Source organism: Pectinophora gossypiella, chromosome 26 (assembly GCF_024362695.1).
Source record: "Pectinophora gossypiella chromosome 26, ilPecGoss1.1, whole genome shotgun sequence".
Lineage (NCBI taxonomy): Eukaryota > Metazoa > Arthropoda > Insecta > Lepidoptera > Gelechiidae > Pectinophora > Pectinophora gossypiella.
The window spans coordinates 1,426,593-1,445,941 of NC_065429.1; the positions used below are offsets into that span (position 1 = coordinate 1,426,593).

The 19,349-nt window shown below is 36.5% G+C and overlaps 1 protein-coding gene across 1 annotated transcript; it reads left to right on the forward strand.

Moving 5' to 3' along the window:
• Nucleotides 1-9,615: 9,615 nt before the first annotated feature.
• Nucleotides 9,616-17,216, forward strand: LOC126378526 (AP-3 complex subunit sigma-1). Its single transcript, XM_050026949.1, has 6 exons — nucleotides 9,616-9,820; nucleotides 10,600-10,691; nucleotides 10,917-11,028; nucleotides 12,045-12,224; nucleotides 13,854-13,961; nucleotides 15,138-17,216. Exons 1-6 carry the CDS (start codon nucleotides 9,752-9,754, stop codon nucleotides 15,150-15,152), a joined length of 576 nt encoding a protein of 191 aa, XP_049882906.1. The 5' UTR covers nucleotides 9,616-9,751; the 3' UTR covers nucleotides 15,153-17,216.
• Nucleotides 17,217-19,349: the final 2,133 nt, after the last annotated feature.

Consider the following 19,349-nt stretch of genomic DNA (forward strand, 5'->3'; position numbering starts at 1 on the left):
TTTTTTTTTAACTTTTTTATCCCTTTGGGGAAAGGCAAAGGCAAAGCCGTGCAGCCGTCGTCTAATGTATTTTTTGTCATGTCCAAATCTTAATAAGGCCGAAGCCACGTCTTGTGTGAGTATTTGTCAATGTTCTTTATTTCAAGTCCTTTATAAAAGTGTCTTATCTAAAATATTCAAGGCCGAAGCCACGTCTTCTTCATGTTAATATCCGTGTGCAATCCATGTTCTATTATGTTCAATCCATGTTTTCAATTCAAATCCTTTGTAATAAAAATGACATATCCAAATTTCTTATATCCAAGAAAAGTATACAAATCCCCTTTATAACTCCACTTCAGAAGATATTATAAAAGCATACAAGTCCCTGTATGTTGCAATATTTGCCAAAACGTCTTGAATGTCGCGCGGGATGCTTTCTGATGTTCCATAAATATGCAATAATCTGTCAACCAGAATCAATCGCTGAATACTAAAAGCTGGGCATTCAAAAAATATGTGATTAAGGGTCTGATCTTGATCTGTATTACATGCTGAGCATTTCGGTGATGAAATGATGTTCATTCTACATAAATGTGATTTAAATCGGCAGTGTCCAAATCTTAGACGTGACATGATACTATAAAATCTTTTCTCATGAAGATATGTTGATCTTGTGAACCACGGGCGACTAATTATTTTATTAATTTTGGCATACCACTGTCCTTTAGTTTTGAGAGTTTCCTCCCAATTCTGCATCCAGTCCAGCATCAATTTATGTTTTAAGTATGGAAGTAAATCAGTGTGAGGTATAGCAACATTCCTGGTTGTTGCATTGACATTTGAGTCGTTTGAAAAATTTGAAATTGCTCTAGCCAAAGTATCGGCATTTTCATTTCCAGCTACACCAATGTGAGAAGGAATCCACATTAAAGTTATATTGATGTCGCTCTGAGTGCTCAATTTATAATATAATTGTTTAATATCATGCAAAACGTAGTTGGAATTTGAGTTAAATTTGCAATTTTGAAGAGCACGCAGACTACTCATACTGTCTGTTAAGATAAGCCAAAGTTTGGATTCACGAATATTATGTTCAATAAATTGAAGTGCAGCAAAAATAGCTAGGCATTCTGCAGTAAATATGCTCATCTGTTCTGGAAGCTTAACACCTTGGCTATATTTTCGACTAGGTATGTATATGGCCATAGAAGTACTATTATCAGTTTTAGACCCATCTGTGTATATCTGCTTGTGTGAAGGAAATTTACTTATTTGCTCGTACACCTCTTCTTTGCATTTTAAGTGAGTATCAATAAGGATGTTAATATTGTAAAAATTGCTCTCATACTGTCCAGTATAACAGATCCAACTATTATTAGTTTGATATATTGTATGCTGTTGCCTGTATTCAATCATGTTAGAGAAGTCGTGAAACACATACGGTACTTTAGAGAGATTAGATGGACAATGCAATCTATGATAAAAATCAATTTTTTTAAATAAAGGATGAGAAGGCATTGAAGATAATTTTATCATGAACTTGAACTTTAAAAACTTAAACCTGAGTGATAGAGGTGGAATGTTGCATTCTATTTGCAAGGAATTAATTGGAGTAGTTCTCATTGCTCCTGTAATACATCGCAGATTATGATTTTGTAAAACATCTAACTTATGTACCAATTTAGGATCAGAAGCAAAACTCAAAAAACCATATTCAAAGTGACTTCTCACTATTGATTTATACAGCATTAACAAGATTTTTGGATCAATACTTGATAAAGACTTCAAGATGTTATAGCCTTGAAATGCTCTACCCAACACAGATTCAACATACCTATTCCAGGAAAGATTTTTAGTAAAGATTATTCCTAAAAATTTAACTTCATTTTCAATTGGCAGACTAACATTATTGTATATAACGTCAACATCAGAATCACACTCACCAAAAACCACAACTTTTGATTTTTCGGGGCTTATATCAAGATTTAAGTAACCAAAATATTTTTTTAGTTTATCAAGAGCAGAGTTAATAACAGATGATACATGCTGGATATCAGACCCAGCAAAATATATAACTAAATCATCAGCAAATTGCAAGTTGCTCACTTGTATTCCTAATATGCTATTCAGTTTATGTATGTACAATATATACAACAGAGGTGATAGGATACCACCCTGACACACACCTTTATAAGAAAAACGTGGACCTATTAATTTATTATTAGACTTCACATATACTTCGCGACCATGCAAAAAATTAAAAACCCAACTTACAATTTTTTCAGGTATACCGAGAGAAAAGAGTTCACAAGAAAGAATATGATGATTAACATTATTGAAAGCACCAATGATATCAAAGAAAACACCAATCAGAATATCACCTTTTTTAAGTGAGTCAAAAATATCAAGCTGAAGATGAGCTATACTCTCTCTACAAGATTTGCCCCTACGAAAGCCAAACTGATTTGAAGGTAAAATGTTATTTTTTTCAATATGAAATTCGAGCCTCTGCTTTATTAATTGTTCAAAAATTTTTCCTAAACAGGAAGTTAAAGCAATTGGTCTATAAGAATTAGCCTTAGTTTTATCTTTATTTGGTTTTAATACAGGAATCAAACAATCTTTTTTCCAATCCAAAGGTATAACTGAACTAGACCAAAGTAAATTATATATTTGTAGAATTATGGCCTTAGATTTATCTGTTGTGTTTTTTAACATCTTATATGGAATACCATCAAGGCCATAAGCTGTATCGCGTCGTGAAAGAACTGCAGTTTTAAACTCTTGTAAACTAAAGGGTTTCACTAGATATTGACTGTTACATTCATTGTAAATAGGGTCATATTTTAAAGGGGCCTCAACAGTATCAGGAGTATATTTTCTCAAAAAGTCATGTAACCAATCAGTGTAGACATTTTTATATGGAGCAGAACAACCTTTAAATTTTTTAACAAATCTCCATATTCTAGATATGGGAGTACAACGATTGAATGTCTCACACAAAGAAAGCCAGCTTGAATTTTTTTCTTTTTTTAAAACAAGTTTTTTAATTGCTTGCATCTTTTTAAAATTAAGGAAACTTTCCTCTGACAGACTATTTTTAAATTCTATATATGCGGCCTTAGAATCCTCCACAGCTTTGGTACAATTACTGTTCCACCAAGGCAGTGGAACATATTTCCTACGAGATCTGGATTGAGGAGTTTTGTATGTAAAAACTGATTGTGTAGACTTCCTACTAGCTGTGACAGAATGATGCAATGCAAGATCCAACAATAGTAACAAATCTGAGTAACATTTTAAAGGATCTGAATCATCATAGTAAAAATTCTGCAACAAAATCTCTAAATTATGACTGTACTTTACCCAATCTACTAGACGAAAATCAAAATGAGTGGGAGATGTAAGATAATGTATATCAGAATAACTGTTATCACTAAATTCAATCTTTGTTATTACAGGTAAATGATAACTGCCAAGCGGATCATTGTGAACTGACCACTCACAATTAAGTGCCAGTGATGAAGAAACCATTACAAGATCAAGAGCATTCCTCTGCCAACTGCTTGAGCCAACTGTAGTCAATTCGCCATCATTTAATAAAACTAAATCATTGTCACTAATGCTTTCAAGAATGCCACGACCACGTGCATTAATGGCACTACAACCCCATGCTGTGTGCAGTGCGTTAAAATCACCAGCAATCAGCATGGGACCAGGTATATTACTGATTAAATTATCGAACTTTACTTTAGAAAATAAAGGATTACTGCCAGGACTATATATAGAAACAAAGGAAATTTCCCTATTGCCATATTTCAATCGTACAGCTATATTTTGTAAAGAATCGTCAAAAGAAGTGTTTATTTTGTCAAACTGTAAACTATTATGAATTAAAATGGCTACGCCATTGTGACGACTACCAGAATCTAATCTTACAATGTTATATCCTTTAATATTAAAATTAATATGAGGTTTTAACCAAGTTTCACAAATCAGAGCTAAATCGATTTCTTTCTCTTTCAAAAAATGAACTAGTAAATTTTTATGAGCAGTCAAACTCTGAGCATTCCAACTAATTATGTTTAAATAATCCATAATAAAAGGAAAAGAAAGAATAAACTATTGGGATTTCTTGTTTCTCTTTATAGTATCCAAGAGTGTGTCCTTAATACTTTGTGAGCAAATTGATGCCTCACTATTTTTGTGCATAGCAACCAGCTTCACCACTGATTCCACAACCATGTTTAGTATTTGATCTGAGTTAAGTAAAGATGCTAGGAGGTCAGTTGGATGTTGCTTCAACGGAGGGAAGGACTTCTGGTTAATTATAGAGGCATACGATCTGGTCTCCACTTTCTGTTTGTTTAATTCTATTTGTTCTTTTTTGACTGGACATTGAGATGATATAGCTATATGATTTCCTTTGCAGTGACAACAAGAAGCATCCTTGGGTAGCTTGGTGCAAACTTTAAAATTGTGAGACTCACCGCAGATGGAGCAGCGTTCAGCATTTTTACAAAACTTTGCGATATGTCCATACCGCAAACACTTCAAGCATTGTTTAACTGGTGGAATATACGGACGAAGCTCGAACCGCCAGCTGTTGAGGTCAACACTTTCGGGTAAATTTGGGCATGAAAAAGTTATGGATACAGTCTTTGTTGGCTCTAAATTGAACTCTCCAAAATCGTTTTTGACACGCCTCATAAATCTTCGAATAGTGACAATGTTTTTGGTTGATGTCAATGCAGAATATATTTGTTCATTAGAGAGGTCTGTAGGCACGTGAGTTATTACACCAGTGACCTCACTTGAGGACGCTGGTATCGACGCTTTCAGATTATGCGAATCCAAAAATTTTTTATTTGTTAGAGCAGCATTCGCCAGGCCGGGCCGCTCAAATATGACTCCAATTTTAAATTTATTTATTCTTTGCAGCTGTTTCACTCCTTTATTGTATCTTTTCAGGGAATTTGCAAGGGACATCATATCTCGAGCACCCAGAGGTTGCTCAGGCTTCGTACTTTCCATGAAGACAACATATTCAAAGTTGCCGCCATCTTCTGGATAATATCGAACATAATCAGGAATCTTGAAGACTTCATACTTATCCTTTGGAGGTTCTACTTCAAATGACTTCATTGAGTCTGCCGAACTATCAGACCCGGCCTCCTCAGAATCAATTTTCTTTTTACGTTTTTTTGCGCCTTTCCCCATCTTCACTCAATCTTTTATATTTACACTATAGAATTAAGTTAATTGTAATCCTATTTTTATAAATATATACAGTATTATACAAATTTTCCGAAATATTATTTAAATGCAAATTTAAAACACGTCCGTATTTTCCCGCGCCTTTCTAAAGCCTCTCAGTTTTTTACGATTTTTCTTTTGTGACACTCACGAGAAGCAACGAGGCGCAACTAGTGATGGGCAGGGAAAGAAAAAATTGGGTGGGAAAGAAAAAATATCGGGAAAATATGGGAAAATAAAATAAACACCCGAAAAATTCCCGAATCATGGGAAAATATTTTTTATTTAATTATTTTTAATCTTATTATTATTTGTATCTCGTTTCCATGTCTCGGGTCGGGTCTGTCATGGAGTCCCGGACTTTTGGAAGGCGTGCGTGGAGCCGAAGCCAACACGTAGAGGCCCGTTAAGACAATTTACTCTAAATGTGTTGTGACACCAACCGGCGATTATCCCTGTATGCACTATGGGAGTGTACCCAAAGACAATCCCTGGTTCGTGTAGGACTATTGCAGATTATGGGAACAAAAGGAACTGGGCTATTGGGTTGGGGGTTAGTGAACCGGGATACTGGGGCTATGGGGGACTATGGCGCCTGCTCGACCAATGTTAATAACAGAGATATATTGGGCAGGCGGTGACTCGTCACTCACTGGTTGGGCCACCTATCTAGCCGACGCGACTGGACGGCAAGGCAGCAACATGGTTGTGAGCATCTCTGGGTGTCAAGCAAGAGGTGTACACCGCTTTCTGCGAGGCGGTTTACCCGCCTTATCAACTCGCGACTTATGCATCTTTCACTTCCACCCTGCGAGCGTATAGCTCTAACGCCCCACTCTGGCTGGCCAATGAAGGCAAGCCAGAGGTGAGAGTCCTGCGGCCCCCGCTAAGGTCCACTCCGGCCAGCCAGTACTGTCACCATCTTTGTTGCTCTTCTTTGGACTCTCTCTAGTAGTGCAATGTCCTTCCTATAGTAAAGTCTCCATATTTGAAACCCATGTTCTAACAGCCATCTGACGTAAGTAAGTTTTGTAAAGCCTAAGAAACAATTCCGTATCTATATGATAAAAAGCTTTTCTAATTATGTATAAGAGGGAGTTATCCTTCTTAGTGATTCCAATAATGTGTTCGTCCCACTTTAGATTATGTGTTATCGTTATGCCAAGGTCATTTTGTTTTTTAACACACTCGAGAGGTTTTGAGTCAATGGTGTAACTCAACGTGGGGTGGTTACTGCCAACATGCAACACAGTGCATTTGTCTACGTTTAATGTGATTAGCCAATCTCGGGTCCAAGCAATTACTCTATCAAGATCATCTTGGATTATATTATGGCTAATAAGTGGATTCCCCGTTATTTTCGTATCATCTGCAAAGAGTGATATATCAGACATGATACCATGTTTAAGATCTGTAAGGTAGATACTGAATAAAATAGGTCCTAACACCGATCCCTGCGGCACACAGCTGAGGACTTTTCTGGGAACAGAGTATGATTCTCCGATGCGCACAGAGAATATGCGATTTGACAGGAAGTCTAATCCACTTCACGACATTGCCTCTGATTCCAAAGGGCTCTAATTTAGCAATCAATCGTGTGACAGGAACTCGATCAAAAGCTTGTTCATAGTCCAAGTAAATAATATCTGTAGGTATTCGTGCCTCCCAATTTCTTGCACAAAACCATGTTGCTCCTCGATGATGACATTCTCTCGTGCCAAAAGCATCCTATATATCCTATAATATCTAGATATCTTTGCATGGAATTATTAAAATTGAACATTCCATTCAAAATATATTACAAAGGAGATCGTCGGCTTTCCATACTTTGGCCGGCCCAAATTTGAAAGTGCCGGTCAGAGAAAAAAAATGTGTCAAACTTTTCGAGTAGATTGTTCTGAACATTTTTTACTATGACACCAGACGTGTATGACCATTAGTTTGGCTTTAATTGGATTTTAAAAATCTCGATTTTTCATACATTTTGTAAAAAATAATATTATGTCCGTTGGGAAAAAGAGGTATACAGGCGTATTACAAAGGACCGTTAGAACATTTATTAGTATAGCGCCAAACTTCTATGACCATTATTTTGACTTTTATTGGAATTTACGTTTTAGTTCAAATGTGAAAAATGCCGACCAGCAAAAATATCATGTTGAGAGTATCGAGTAGATGCCTGTTAACATTTTTTTCTATAGCGCCAAACTTGTATGACCATTAGTTTGGCTTTTAGTGTATTTTAAAAATCTTTATTTCTTATTTATTTTGTATGAAAATAAAGTGCTTTGGGTAAAAAATGCGGTACGGCGGATTAAAAAGGGCCTTTAGAACATTTAATAATCTGGCGCAAAACATTTTTGACCGTTATCTTGACTTTTTATTCGTCTCTCTTTCCGTTTTGGTTCAAATGGGAAAATGTCAGCCAGCGAAACAAAATAAGTCAAATCTTTTGGTAAACGACTTGAAACGTATTTTTACTATACTACCAAATGTCGACTTTGGCTTTTATTGGACTTTTTAAAAAATCTTTTTTCTATACATTTTAACAATGACAACAAGCAGAGCTTTCCCAATGACTAGTTATTAGTCAGATAAATACTTTGTGTTTTTGTTTTGAGTGTTGTTAGGTGAACTTCTATATTAATACTATCTGATTTTAGATATGACGTTGGCTGTAGTTTTTGCATTCGACTCAACGTTACGGCCTAAGTTTAGGTTGAATTATGGTATTGATTCACCTTGACCGTAAATGGTTACCACCCTCCAAAGATAAGCTTGCCATCTAGTGACGAAACTCGTATTTTGGCATGACGTCTGAAGTATCTGTTAGGGAAAACAGGAGTCGGGTAGTTGTACTTTGCAAGTATGCCTATCACAATGTCCTGGTGCTACTCGGCCGATAACATAGTACCTCTATCACCCCACTGTTTATTCCTTGTTTACACTTTTCTTTAAAAAAAAGTAGCTTCTTAAGCGTGTATCACCATCAGGTAATGTAGTGGTCAAACGCAAACCTATTTTTCAAAAGACGACCACCATATTACGCCTTTAGCAAGATGTATATGTCCATTATCACTAGATAAAACTTTTTTTTTATTTTTGAAAAATCGAATTAAGTTCAAAATATTGGTCATAGTCGTTTAATTCCATAGTAATAAACATTCTGACGATCCTTTAAATAACGCGCCTGTTATATTTTATTTTGAATTATACAAAATGAAACAAAATTCAAGTTTTTTTTTAAATCCAACAAAAGCCAAACTAATTAATGGTCATACATGTTTTTGTCATAGTGAATAATGTTTACAGGTATCTTCTCGATAGCTTTGACATGTGTTTTTTGCTGACCGGCACTTTTCACACAGAAACTATAACGTAAAGTCCAAAAAAAGTCAAAATAATGGTCATAGACGTTTGGTGCCCTAATAATAAATGGTCAAATGGATAAGTTCTAACGGGATATACAAATATTGTTCCATGGCCGGCACTTCACATTTTCACCAAAAATGTATGAAAATTCAGTTTTTTTTTAATTCGAATAAAACCGAAAATATTGACCCTACAGCTTTGGTGCCATAGTAATAAATGCTCAGACGGATAAGTTCTAAGGATAATACCATTATTGTTACTTGGCCGGCACTTTACATTTTCACCATAAATATATGAAAAATACAGTTTTTTAAAATCGAATAAAACCGAAGATATTGACCCTACAGCTTTGGTGCCATAGTAATAAATGCTCATACGGATAAGATCTAACGGAATATAGCAATATTATTTTTTGGCCGGCACTTTGACTTCTGGGCCGAAATCCGATGATCTCCTTTTAGTTTTTTAAGAGTTCATACGACACTACGACAGAAAATAAATTGGGCATAAGTAGGCATACATTATATTTAAATGGTCTTTGTTGGAAATCCTTACTTTTAATACAAATATATGCGATAAAAAATATTTTCCCTTGAAATGGGAATTTTTCGGGTTTTTTCCCTCAGAATTGGGAAAATTCCCAAAACGCGGGAATTTTCCGGGTAAGAACCCAACACTAGGCGCAACGCGATCGCACGTCTAACAGTGTTGCCGTCTAAAAATAATAATTCTACCATGTCATTTAGGCTGCCTATACACGGGTGTCTGGTTACTCGTATACTGAGTCAACTCAACTCACATGTTATTTGATAATGGCTTGAAAGTCGAGAGACAGACTAAACTTGTAATTTTATTTTAGAAATCATTTGCAAAACTGAAAATACAGTGAAATATTTTAATTTGATTAATTCATATCACATTCTAAACTCTATTAGAGTTAAGTAAACTCTACTACTGTCAATATTTTTTTCAAAACGAATATTTGAACGTCAAAGCTGTCAAATTTCAACAGACAATCGATTTTATTTATCGTCTCACGTTTCCATTCGCAAATTTTATTGAAATTAAACTAATTTAATCAGTCGTTAATAAATGAACTGAATCTTTAATTATTAGAGAGTGTGTGCAAGTGCTGTTTAAGATGATTAAGGCAATATTAGTGTTCAATAATCATGGAAAACCGCGTCTGTCGAAGTTCTATCAATATTTTGTAAGTGAAAGTTGATGCTTTATATCACGGCCTTTGCTATATTTTGATATTTTAATATAAAATAATAAACAATAGTACTCCCTGCGTAGTCCGAAATATATTTCCCGCTTTTAAAGTTATATTTTAACCTAGTTTTCCGGTGATATATTTAGGGCATGATAAAGCGACTTTTATTTGCGTTTAGTGCCGTTTACCGATAAGAAAAAAGTGTGTGTATACATAGCAATTTTTTTTGTGGTTACTATATGTTCTATGTCAGATTCCAATAGTAATAGTATTTTTATTAGACTAGAATAAGGAAAATTTTGGTTGGAAAAAATTCGGCTATGTTCATGGCTCATACATAATCGACCAAAATTTCATTTCAAGTCTCAACTAGTGCCCCCTTAGGTACACTCCAATCAAAATTGTACAGTCTATTTTATTCTATAGTATGGTCACTTAACCATTAAATATTTTCATACACCCACTCCAAACCACCACCATATGACCTACATCACCACCAATCTTAAAAATAACCACTTGTAAATATAAACCCCTTTAATAATAAACACCTTTTTTTTTGCCTGCTGAGTTTCACACTCCTTTTAGGTATAAGATATAACATTTTATATTTCATTACTTTTACAATTAATTACCCGGTTATATTCATGACTTATTGTAGGTTGCTTTTTTCTTTTTTTCCATCACCCTTACCCATTGCCAATCTTTAAAAAATTCTAGTTGAATAAATTATTCTAATTCTGAATGTTAATCTTCATCTTTACATTGTGTTCCAGAATGAGGATATGCAGCAGCAGATCATCAAGGAGACCTTCCAGCTGGTCTCCAAGAGGGATGATAATGTCTGCAACTTCCTCGAGGGGGGCAGGTATGAATAAACAATTACATGATTGTCCAAAGGCATATTAAACCATTGGTCCCGATTACTACTTACTGATGTAAGTATATAGTTGTTACATGAGGCGTGTCAGGGGTCTTTGGTGGCTCAATAGTAACCCTGACACCAGGGTTGATGAGGTCAGTAATCCACCTCACAACCCACGATCGACGATCAACATTGTTTAGTAAATGAATATCTGTTTGTATGTTTCAGTCTCATCGGTGGTTCGGACTACAAGTTGATCTACAGACACTACGCAACACTGTACTTCGTGTTCTGTGTGGATTCCTCTGAGAGCGAGCTCGGCATACTAGATCTAATACAGGTCAGTATAATATTTTCTATCGGCCTATTGTTCTATCAGTCTTATTACAAAACGTCTAGGCTGTACCCCTAAGGGCTACGCAGACACAGGGTGTTAGTGATGTTGTAAAGAAAACTTTGAGGGATAGTACAGACCATGATTCTGAGTTGATATCAAGTGGAATTTTCCGTCCGTCCACACGGAACAGAAGAAAGAGGTTAGAAGGGCCAAGTGAGCGCGAAACGCGCGCCATACAAGTATGAGCAAATGGTTCATACTTCAAATTTGCACTCCACTCGTCCGCAAACTTTACGACGCACGGAGCTCCGCGATAGTATATTAAAAGGTCGTCTTGTGCATTATAACTTGCAGGGTAAAAAATCAAATATCGACTTTGATACAAGGAGATCCTTCCTTATCACAGGAACGGTAAAAAAAATTAGTATGATCGACTATTTATAAAAAAAAAAACTTACAAGTAATGTTAAAATTGCAGCGTATCGCATTAAATATACACTGCCGGTAAAGTGGCTATGGAATTTGAGAAGCAGTAGAGCTATCGTAGTTATCTGTTTGCAGGAGTAGTAGTAAAAGAGAGTGGGGTTGAACCGGCGACAGCGGTTTTAAAAGATGCGCGTTAGGGCCTTTACTTTCTTCTATTCCGTGGATATTAATGAGATCATCATCAATTTAAGAGCCACGCTCTTGTCGGTGTAGCATTTTCCATTCCAGTCTATCAAAGGCCAATTCCTTGACTTCCCTATAAGACACGACGTTAACCTTTTCTTTAATCTGTTCCATGTAAGCTCTTCTTGGTCTTCCCCTTCCTCTCTTTCCTTCTAGCTTTCCTTCTATGATGTTTTTAATGAATTCGTCGTGTCTTATTAGGTGTCCAATCATCTTGCCTCTTCTGTCCTCAATAATTCTCATTAATGAGAATCATGAGCTAAATCATCGTCCTCAGGTTAATTGAGGGGAGGCTGCCTAGTAGTGGGACGTATATAAGATGTTTATGTTAAGCAGCTACCTGATTGCAGGTGTTTGTAGAGACCTTAGACAAATGCTTCGAGAATGTCTGCGAGCTGGACCTGATCTTCCACGCGGACGCGGCGCACCAGGTGCTGGACGAGCTGGTGATGGGAGGCATGGTGCTGCAGACCAACATGGCGGACATCCTCAGCCGGCTGCATGAGCAGAACAAGATGCAGAAGGCAGAGGTGAGGCTACATTACATTACATCAAAACATTATATTGGTATTAACGGCCACCGTGGTCCAGTGATTGAGCGTTGTGCTCACGATCCGGAGGTCCCGGATTTGAATCACGGTGGGGACAAATCACAAAAATCACTTTGTGATCCCTAGTTTGGTTAGGACATTACAGGCTGATCACCTGATTGTCTAAAAAAAAGATCCGTGCTTCGGAAGGCACGTTAAGCCGTTGGTCCCGGTTATTACTTACTGATGTAAGTACGTAGTCGTTACATGAGCCCTGCCTGGCGGCTCATCTAATAATCCTGACACCAGGGTTGTTGGGGTTGGTAATTCACCTCACAATCCACACGATAGAAGAAGATTGGTATTAAGCGGATCAGTACTCCATACAGGAGCGTACTTGCGCTGTGCAGAGATTTAGCAGCGGCCAGCGGGCAGCGGTCCGTGGTCCAGTGGTTTGAGCGTTCAGCTCACGATCCAGAGGTCCCGCGTTCAAATCTCGGTATTATTAATTCCCGGTCAACCGAAAATCGCTAGGTCAACACCAACTAAACCAACACCGTAATAATTATTATTTAATGTACTTATATTTTTTTTATTCTGATATTATTAAATTGTAGTGAAATATTACAAAAAAGTCAAATAAAAATAAAATTACTTATACATTGTTTTAAGTTTACGCGGTTATTATCATAATTAAAACACATAATAACGGGTTCTTACCGCGTTTAAAGCAGGGATATGAGACTCCCGATATTTCGACACTGTTGCAAGTGCCATGATCACGTGATGACATCATCTCTCTCCCCATTTAAACGCGGTAAGAACCCGTTATTATGCGTTTTAATTAAAATTACTTACCTAGAACCCACTCCGTGTCAAACCTGGCCCAAAAGTGCCCATGACACTAGCAGCGTTACCGCGCTGGATTGCCACGGACAACCTCTGAGCCAAGTAAGACCCGGAGCGGGGGTCAAAGCCCTGCTCTCTAAGGCGACGGCCCACGTCCTTAACGAATTGCTTCGCCTCCTCCCCCCAGCAACCAGACGTCTCCACCGCAAATGGAACAAAAATGCCCTTATTTTTTTTTATTGGACTTATAATATTTTTTTAATGTTAGCTTTATATCAGACCAAAGTGGTAGGTGAGCCGTATCGCCCTCTATAATGGTGGAGCCAACTGTGTTAGTGAAAACTGCACTTGAGATAAATTAATAACTCATTGGTGCAAGTCCAGTACCGGGATTCGAACTGGCGCTCCCCGTATGAGAAGCAAACCGATGTACGGTCACGAGCATTAATATGTATACACTTTGGCACCATGTCACCCAACTGGGCACCCTCAGGCCTGTTGTCTTAAACGTTGTACCGGGTGAGAGCCTTCAGCGCTCCCCATTCGTCCGGCCAAGTAGTTAATGCCATCTGCGGCAAATCTACAATAAGACACGTCAAAAAAAAAAACAGTACCATGTCAAATTAACTTTTTTGACAAATTGAACTGTAAGTCTCACTAAATGTCGAATATGTTAGTGCGACAGAGTCCTAAAGTGGGTACATTATATTGCTCATGACTGCACCACAGGAGTACAGTGACAGTGTTAATAACTCTACTTACTAACTTGTACTGTTGCAGGCGGGTATATCGGCTGCGCCTGCGCGCGCGGTGTCGGCCGTCAAGAGCATGAACCTGCCGCAGCAATTGCGGGACATGAAGCTGCCCGACCTTCCGCAGGCTATCAAGGTATGCGCATGATTCTCTTCAGCGATAAAGGAAAAACAAAATGTAATATATTAAATTATTATTGCGTATGGCAGACAAACACGACACGATTCATTTATAACAAACATTATAGAAGGAAAAATTGAAGAGAAGAGAGGAAGGGGTAGACCTAGGATAACATTTATGAAACAAATAAAAGAGAAGGTGCAGGTCGTGTCGTATCGGGAGGTGAAGGTTTTGGCGGGAAGAAGAGAGGAATGGCGGTTACTCCACCGACAAGAGCGCAGCTCTTAAATAGAGAGAGAGATGGCAGACAAAAATAAAATATCCTGAGTGTGAAAGGCATACTCACAATACAAGGAATAAAAATAAAATTGCTATTCAAAATTCTACATTTAAGTAAATGAAATTCATCTTTTTTGAGGTTATGTAGGTATACGTTTTTACAATAAAATACCAGATAATATTTTAAGGATAGCCAACATGATACAATTACTTACATTACAAGTCAGTCGATTACATAAGATCACTAATTTTTTAAGGGGCAATGTATACGTTTTTACAATAAGATTCCCATTGACATTCAGAATTTGCCTTTCAACTGTTTTAAGACAGTAGTTAAACAGAAACTTTGCAAAAAAGTTAAGGTTAGTGATTATTTAGAAGATATCAATGCATCAATGGGATTAACTGTCTGAGAACTGACATTAGGCAGCTAAATTACTCAATTGTATAACAATTTTTTATGTTTTTTTTTTAAAGAACGTCTAGGGCCCTGTGCCGAGGTTTTTCTTGCAGCTTCTTTTCCCCGGCTATACAGGTTGTGAGAAGGTGCAGTAGTTTTAGGCGGATGAGACGTTCGTTATGTAAAAATTGACGATTCAAAGTGTAACTATGTTACCTATTGAATAAAGATATTTTTGAATTTGAATTTGATACTATACATAACAAATTCTTGACAAAAATTATAAGAAACTATAAGCAGTATTCGTTACGATGTCATTAACACCCTGTATATCATACTTAGCTTAGCTCCACCAACCCGTAGTGGAGCAGCGTGGTGGAGTATACTCCATACCCCCTCCGGTTGATTGAGGGGAGGCCTGTGCCCAGCAGTGGGACGTATATAGGCAGTTTATATATATCATACTTAGTTCAAGAGACATACACTTCTTGACACTATGTTTTTTTTTTCAGGACCTGAAATTCTGACCGCTGCAGCAAAGCGCGTACTCAACTACGCCGGTTGCCATAGCAACGAACATACTTAACACGATCTACCCAAACGATAAATATATGAACATTCAGAAACAAGGCGAATTCACAAACAAATTCTTCGGCTCTGAGACCCTTAGCGCCAGGTTCTCAGAGACCTTCTCTGAGAACTACCAACAGACTGATGGCGTGAATTTCCCCAGTTACGAAAGCAATAGCAATGATAGGTACCAGGATTTGAGCGGGACTACAGTGGAATATGATTACAAGGATAGGAATAAAAAGAAGAAAAAACGAAAGAAGAATGCCGCGTGAAGAGTTTGAGGGTGGGTCTGTTCACACTAGCGCCTGTTCACGGCGAGGCGAGATCGTGAAATCGCTGAAAAATCGCTGGAAAAATCGCTAGTGAACGGTCACGAGTACTAATATGTGCACTTTGAAACCATGTCATATTAACTTTTTTGACAAATTGAACTGTAAGTCTCACTAAATGTCAAATACGTTAGTGCGACAGAGTCCTAGGGTGGTATTAATAAACGAATCTCAGCTGAGACTGCCCTCAAGATCATGCTCAAGTCTCTGTTTTTATATGAGAACTGTCACATTGACATGATCTTGAGGGCAGTCTCGAAGCTGAGATTAGTTTATTAATACCACCCCTAAAGTGGGTACATTATATTGCTCCTGACTGAACAGGCGCTAACACAACACATAAAGAGAAAATTAAATCGAAAAATATTCTGACTCGGACGGGACTTGAACCCGCAACTCTCGTCGAGCCGAGGCGAGCGTGTTAACCATTACACCACCGGGTCCTCCTCCTGTCCATTCGAAATAGGCTACTTTCCAACTAGTCAAATCAGTTATGGAATTTGTATGAAAAAGCACCCTGTGACGTCATAGAGAAACGTGATAAAATGTCGGACTTATTATTACGGATTTTTTTATTCAAATTCATAAATAAGTAAAATAGAAAAGAGAAAATGTTTTTCGTTCGTTTTAGATCAGTCTTTATTTCGTAATCAGAATTTCATAATTTATCTTGAACCTGGTACACGACCCAATTCTTTCCATCTATGTATCGTCTTTAAGCCGACGCCGGCATCATCTATCTATAATATTGAGTACTAATATTACTTAGACCGATGTCTACAGTTCCATGTAGATTTCAACTTATTACTTATCACTACTTACTTATCTTATTTTTTCGATTTTCTTTTCTCTTTGTGAGTTTCTCTTTAGGTTTTCCACTTTTGGGAATATTTCCGTAAACGGAATTTTCATTGTATATAATATTTGAATAGATTTTTGTACTTTTTCGGCATTTTGGGATAGGTGGAATAATGATATAAGTAGACATATCTTAAAGTTGTGTTGCTTTGAATGTGTGCCCTCACATTTCACACAACTATTTATTACTTTAAATATCCAGAGGTGGAGACCTGGGGGTTAAAAAGGCTACACAAAGCAATTCATCTTAAAAAGCAATATTGCTATTTGACATTTGCGCGTATAAATGTAAGTGCACAATGCCAACAAACGTCAAATAGCAATATTGCTTTTTAAGATGAATTGGTTCAATGTGGACTTTTTAACCCCTCTGGTGTCCTATATGACAGGTTTCACCTAATTTAGGCACCAGTTTCTTCACAAATGAGGGATTTTCCAGGCTACTTTCACCAAAAACAATATAGATGGCGTATATTCGTGGTTAAGTGAGAAATGCAATGTCCCAAACTGTTTTTCTAAAACATAGTTTTGTCCATACAAGAATTAGCTTTATAACTCAGATGTATATAATATTAGATAATTGTCAAATTTTAACTATAATAACCGTAGTTTTGTGGCTAAAATATATATTTGTAATAAGAAAAATAAAGAAATTATGTACATTCCTTCGTCAAATCTCGAATTTACTATGAAAAATGTATAAAAAGTGGGAGTGTTTAAAATCTTATAAAGAAATTGTATGCAACTATTGTGCAATGGCGTAGCTTAATAAACACTTTATGATAGAGAATTACCTTAATAACTAGTTAATAAGAAATATATTTATGTTATATATGAAAAATACTTGTTTAATTTATAACATATAAATTATAAATATTCGACATCGTAAAATTTTAAATAATAAAATTTAAATAAGTAACGCCATCTAGTGGCAAAACACACACAAAAGTTACATGTTCAAGCCGATAGATGGCAGTAATTTTACAGCGCCATCTGTGAAACTACAACAGTACTACTGAGTACGTTTGTTTTTAAGGTAACTAAGTAGTTTAGCTACTGGACACTAGATGGCAGTAATCATTATACTTCAGCTATTCAACAAGAGATGGCGTTGTATCAATGTAATATAATGAACAATGTTTACTAGCGTTTATTTTCTCTTTATAATATATTATATATATATAATAATATATATAATACATATTATGTATTATTTTATGTCTAAAACAATGTTACAAATACTGTAATATTTTAGTTTATTATTGTAAGTACTTGTTTCAGACGAAAGAAAGTTATTGTTTAGCAAAAACAAAGATAAAACATACATTATCTCTGTTATCCATGAAATTGGAAGGTTAAAAACGAAGGAACAGGGGCTTTAGCTTTTTTTTTTTACTTTTTTTATTTTGGTGCAATAAAGTGTATTTGTATTGTATTGTATTGAACATCTTTATTGTTTTTAAGGAACGTAGCCTTCATTGAAATATAAAATAAGACGTGTGTTCCAGAAAGCCACAATTTAAAGCTACGACTGGTCTAGATAAACTTGACACAACCGGGAATCAAACCTGGATCCTGTTTTAATGGGCACTACCCACACCACAGAACATAGAAGGTATCCTTTTCACCGAAACATAATTTGCACTTTCAACTGTTAACTGCCGAAAAAGTACTTGCAAAAAGTACTTTAACTCAATAACGTAGGGTTAAAATTAAACCCATATTTAACCCGCATTTGTCGGTGGTTACGGTTAACCGTTAACCACATTAAGTACCCAGTTATCAAGTATAGTTAAAGGATGTGATTACAACCACTGGATTACTACCGTATTCAGTTCTTTAACCGACTTCCAAAAAAGAAAGAGGTTATTAAAGTATTTCATTAAGTACTTAACTTAATAAGTACTTACACATTGTTAGGTACCTACGTGTCTCATTCAATGTGAAGATGTTTTTTTTCTTTTTCCGTTTTGCTCGAAACTCAGAGGCTTGTTGATTAAATTCAATCTGGGGGTCCGGGTTCGATTCCGACGGGGACTTTGTTGAAATCAGAAAGAAAGACAGAAACATGTTATTTTCGCCATGACTCTGTGAGAATGTCCTTTGTTTGAACTTTGCTAAATCCCGAAAAACTAAGATGATTCAGTGCTCCGGATGGCACGCTCAGCCGTTTGTCCCGGGGGTCAAGGGATAATGCCCAGTCTCCGTCGACCAGCTTAGTGGAGTATGCTCCATACCACCGCCGGTTGATTAAGGGGGGGTTAGGTTAGGTCAGGTGCCCTGAATTGCGTATTTCCAAGTTTTGTGGTCATCCGGAAGCTAGTTGGCAGGTGGCCATTATCTGCTCAATACCAATAATAATTATTTTTCAATATTCCGGTTAATGGAATGACGGGGTAAGTTGAATTATTATGATATTTAAGTTAAATATGTTTGGTTAGCGGTCAGTTGCACGATTGGTCAAAGTTAAAGGAGAATTTATAATGTTAAAGGAAGCATTATATAATTATGAAATAACACTGTAAAGAAGGATGTTATCTAAAAATAAACAAGGCAAAATAAAAAAATAAAATAAATAGGTTCATCATATCCAGCTTACGACAACGTATCAACAGTGGCTGCAAGTTGTCTTTGATTGCTTGTGGCTCTGCCCACCCCTTTTAGGGATTACGGGCGAGAGTTTATGTATGTGAATGTAAAATAAATAGGCTAGTTTCCAACTAGTCAAATCAGTTACTTTTTACTAAACGTCAAAACACGAAATTACTATGGAATTTGTATGACAAAGCACACAGTGACGTCGTCATAGAAAAACGTGACAAAATGTCGCATGTATTATGTCATACATTTTTCTTGATTCCTTGACGAGACAATTCCTTTTAAATTTAAAGTTAAATAGAAAAAGGAATTGTTTTTTGTCCCGATTTGTTTTTATTTAGTAATCAGAATTTCATAATTTCAAAT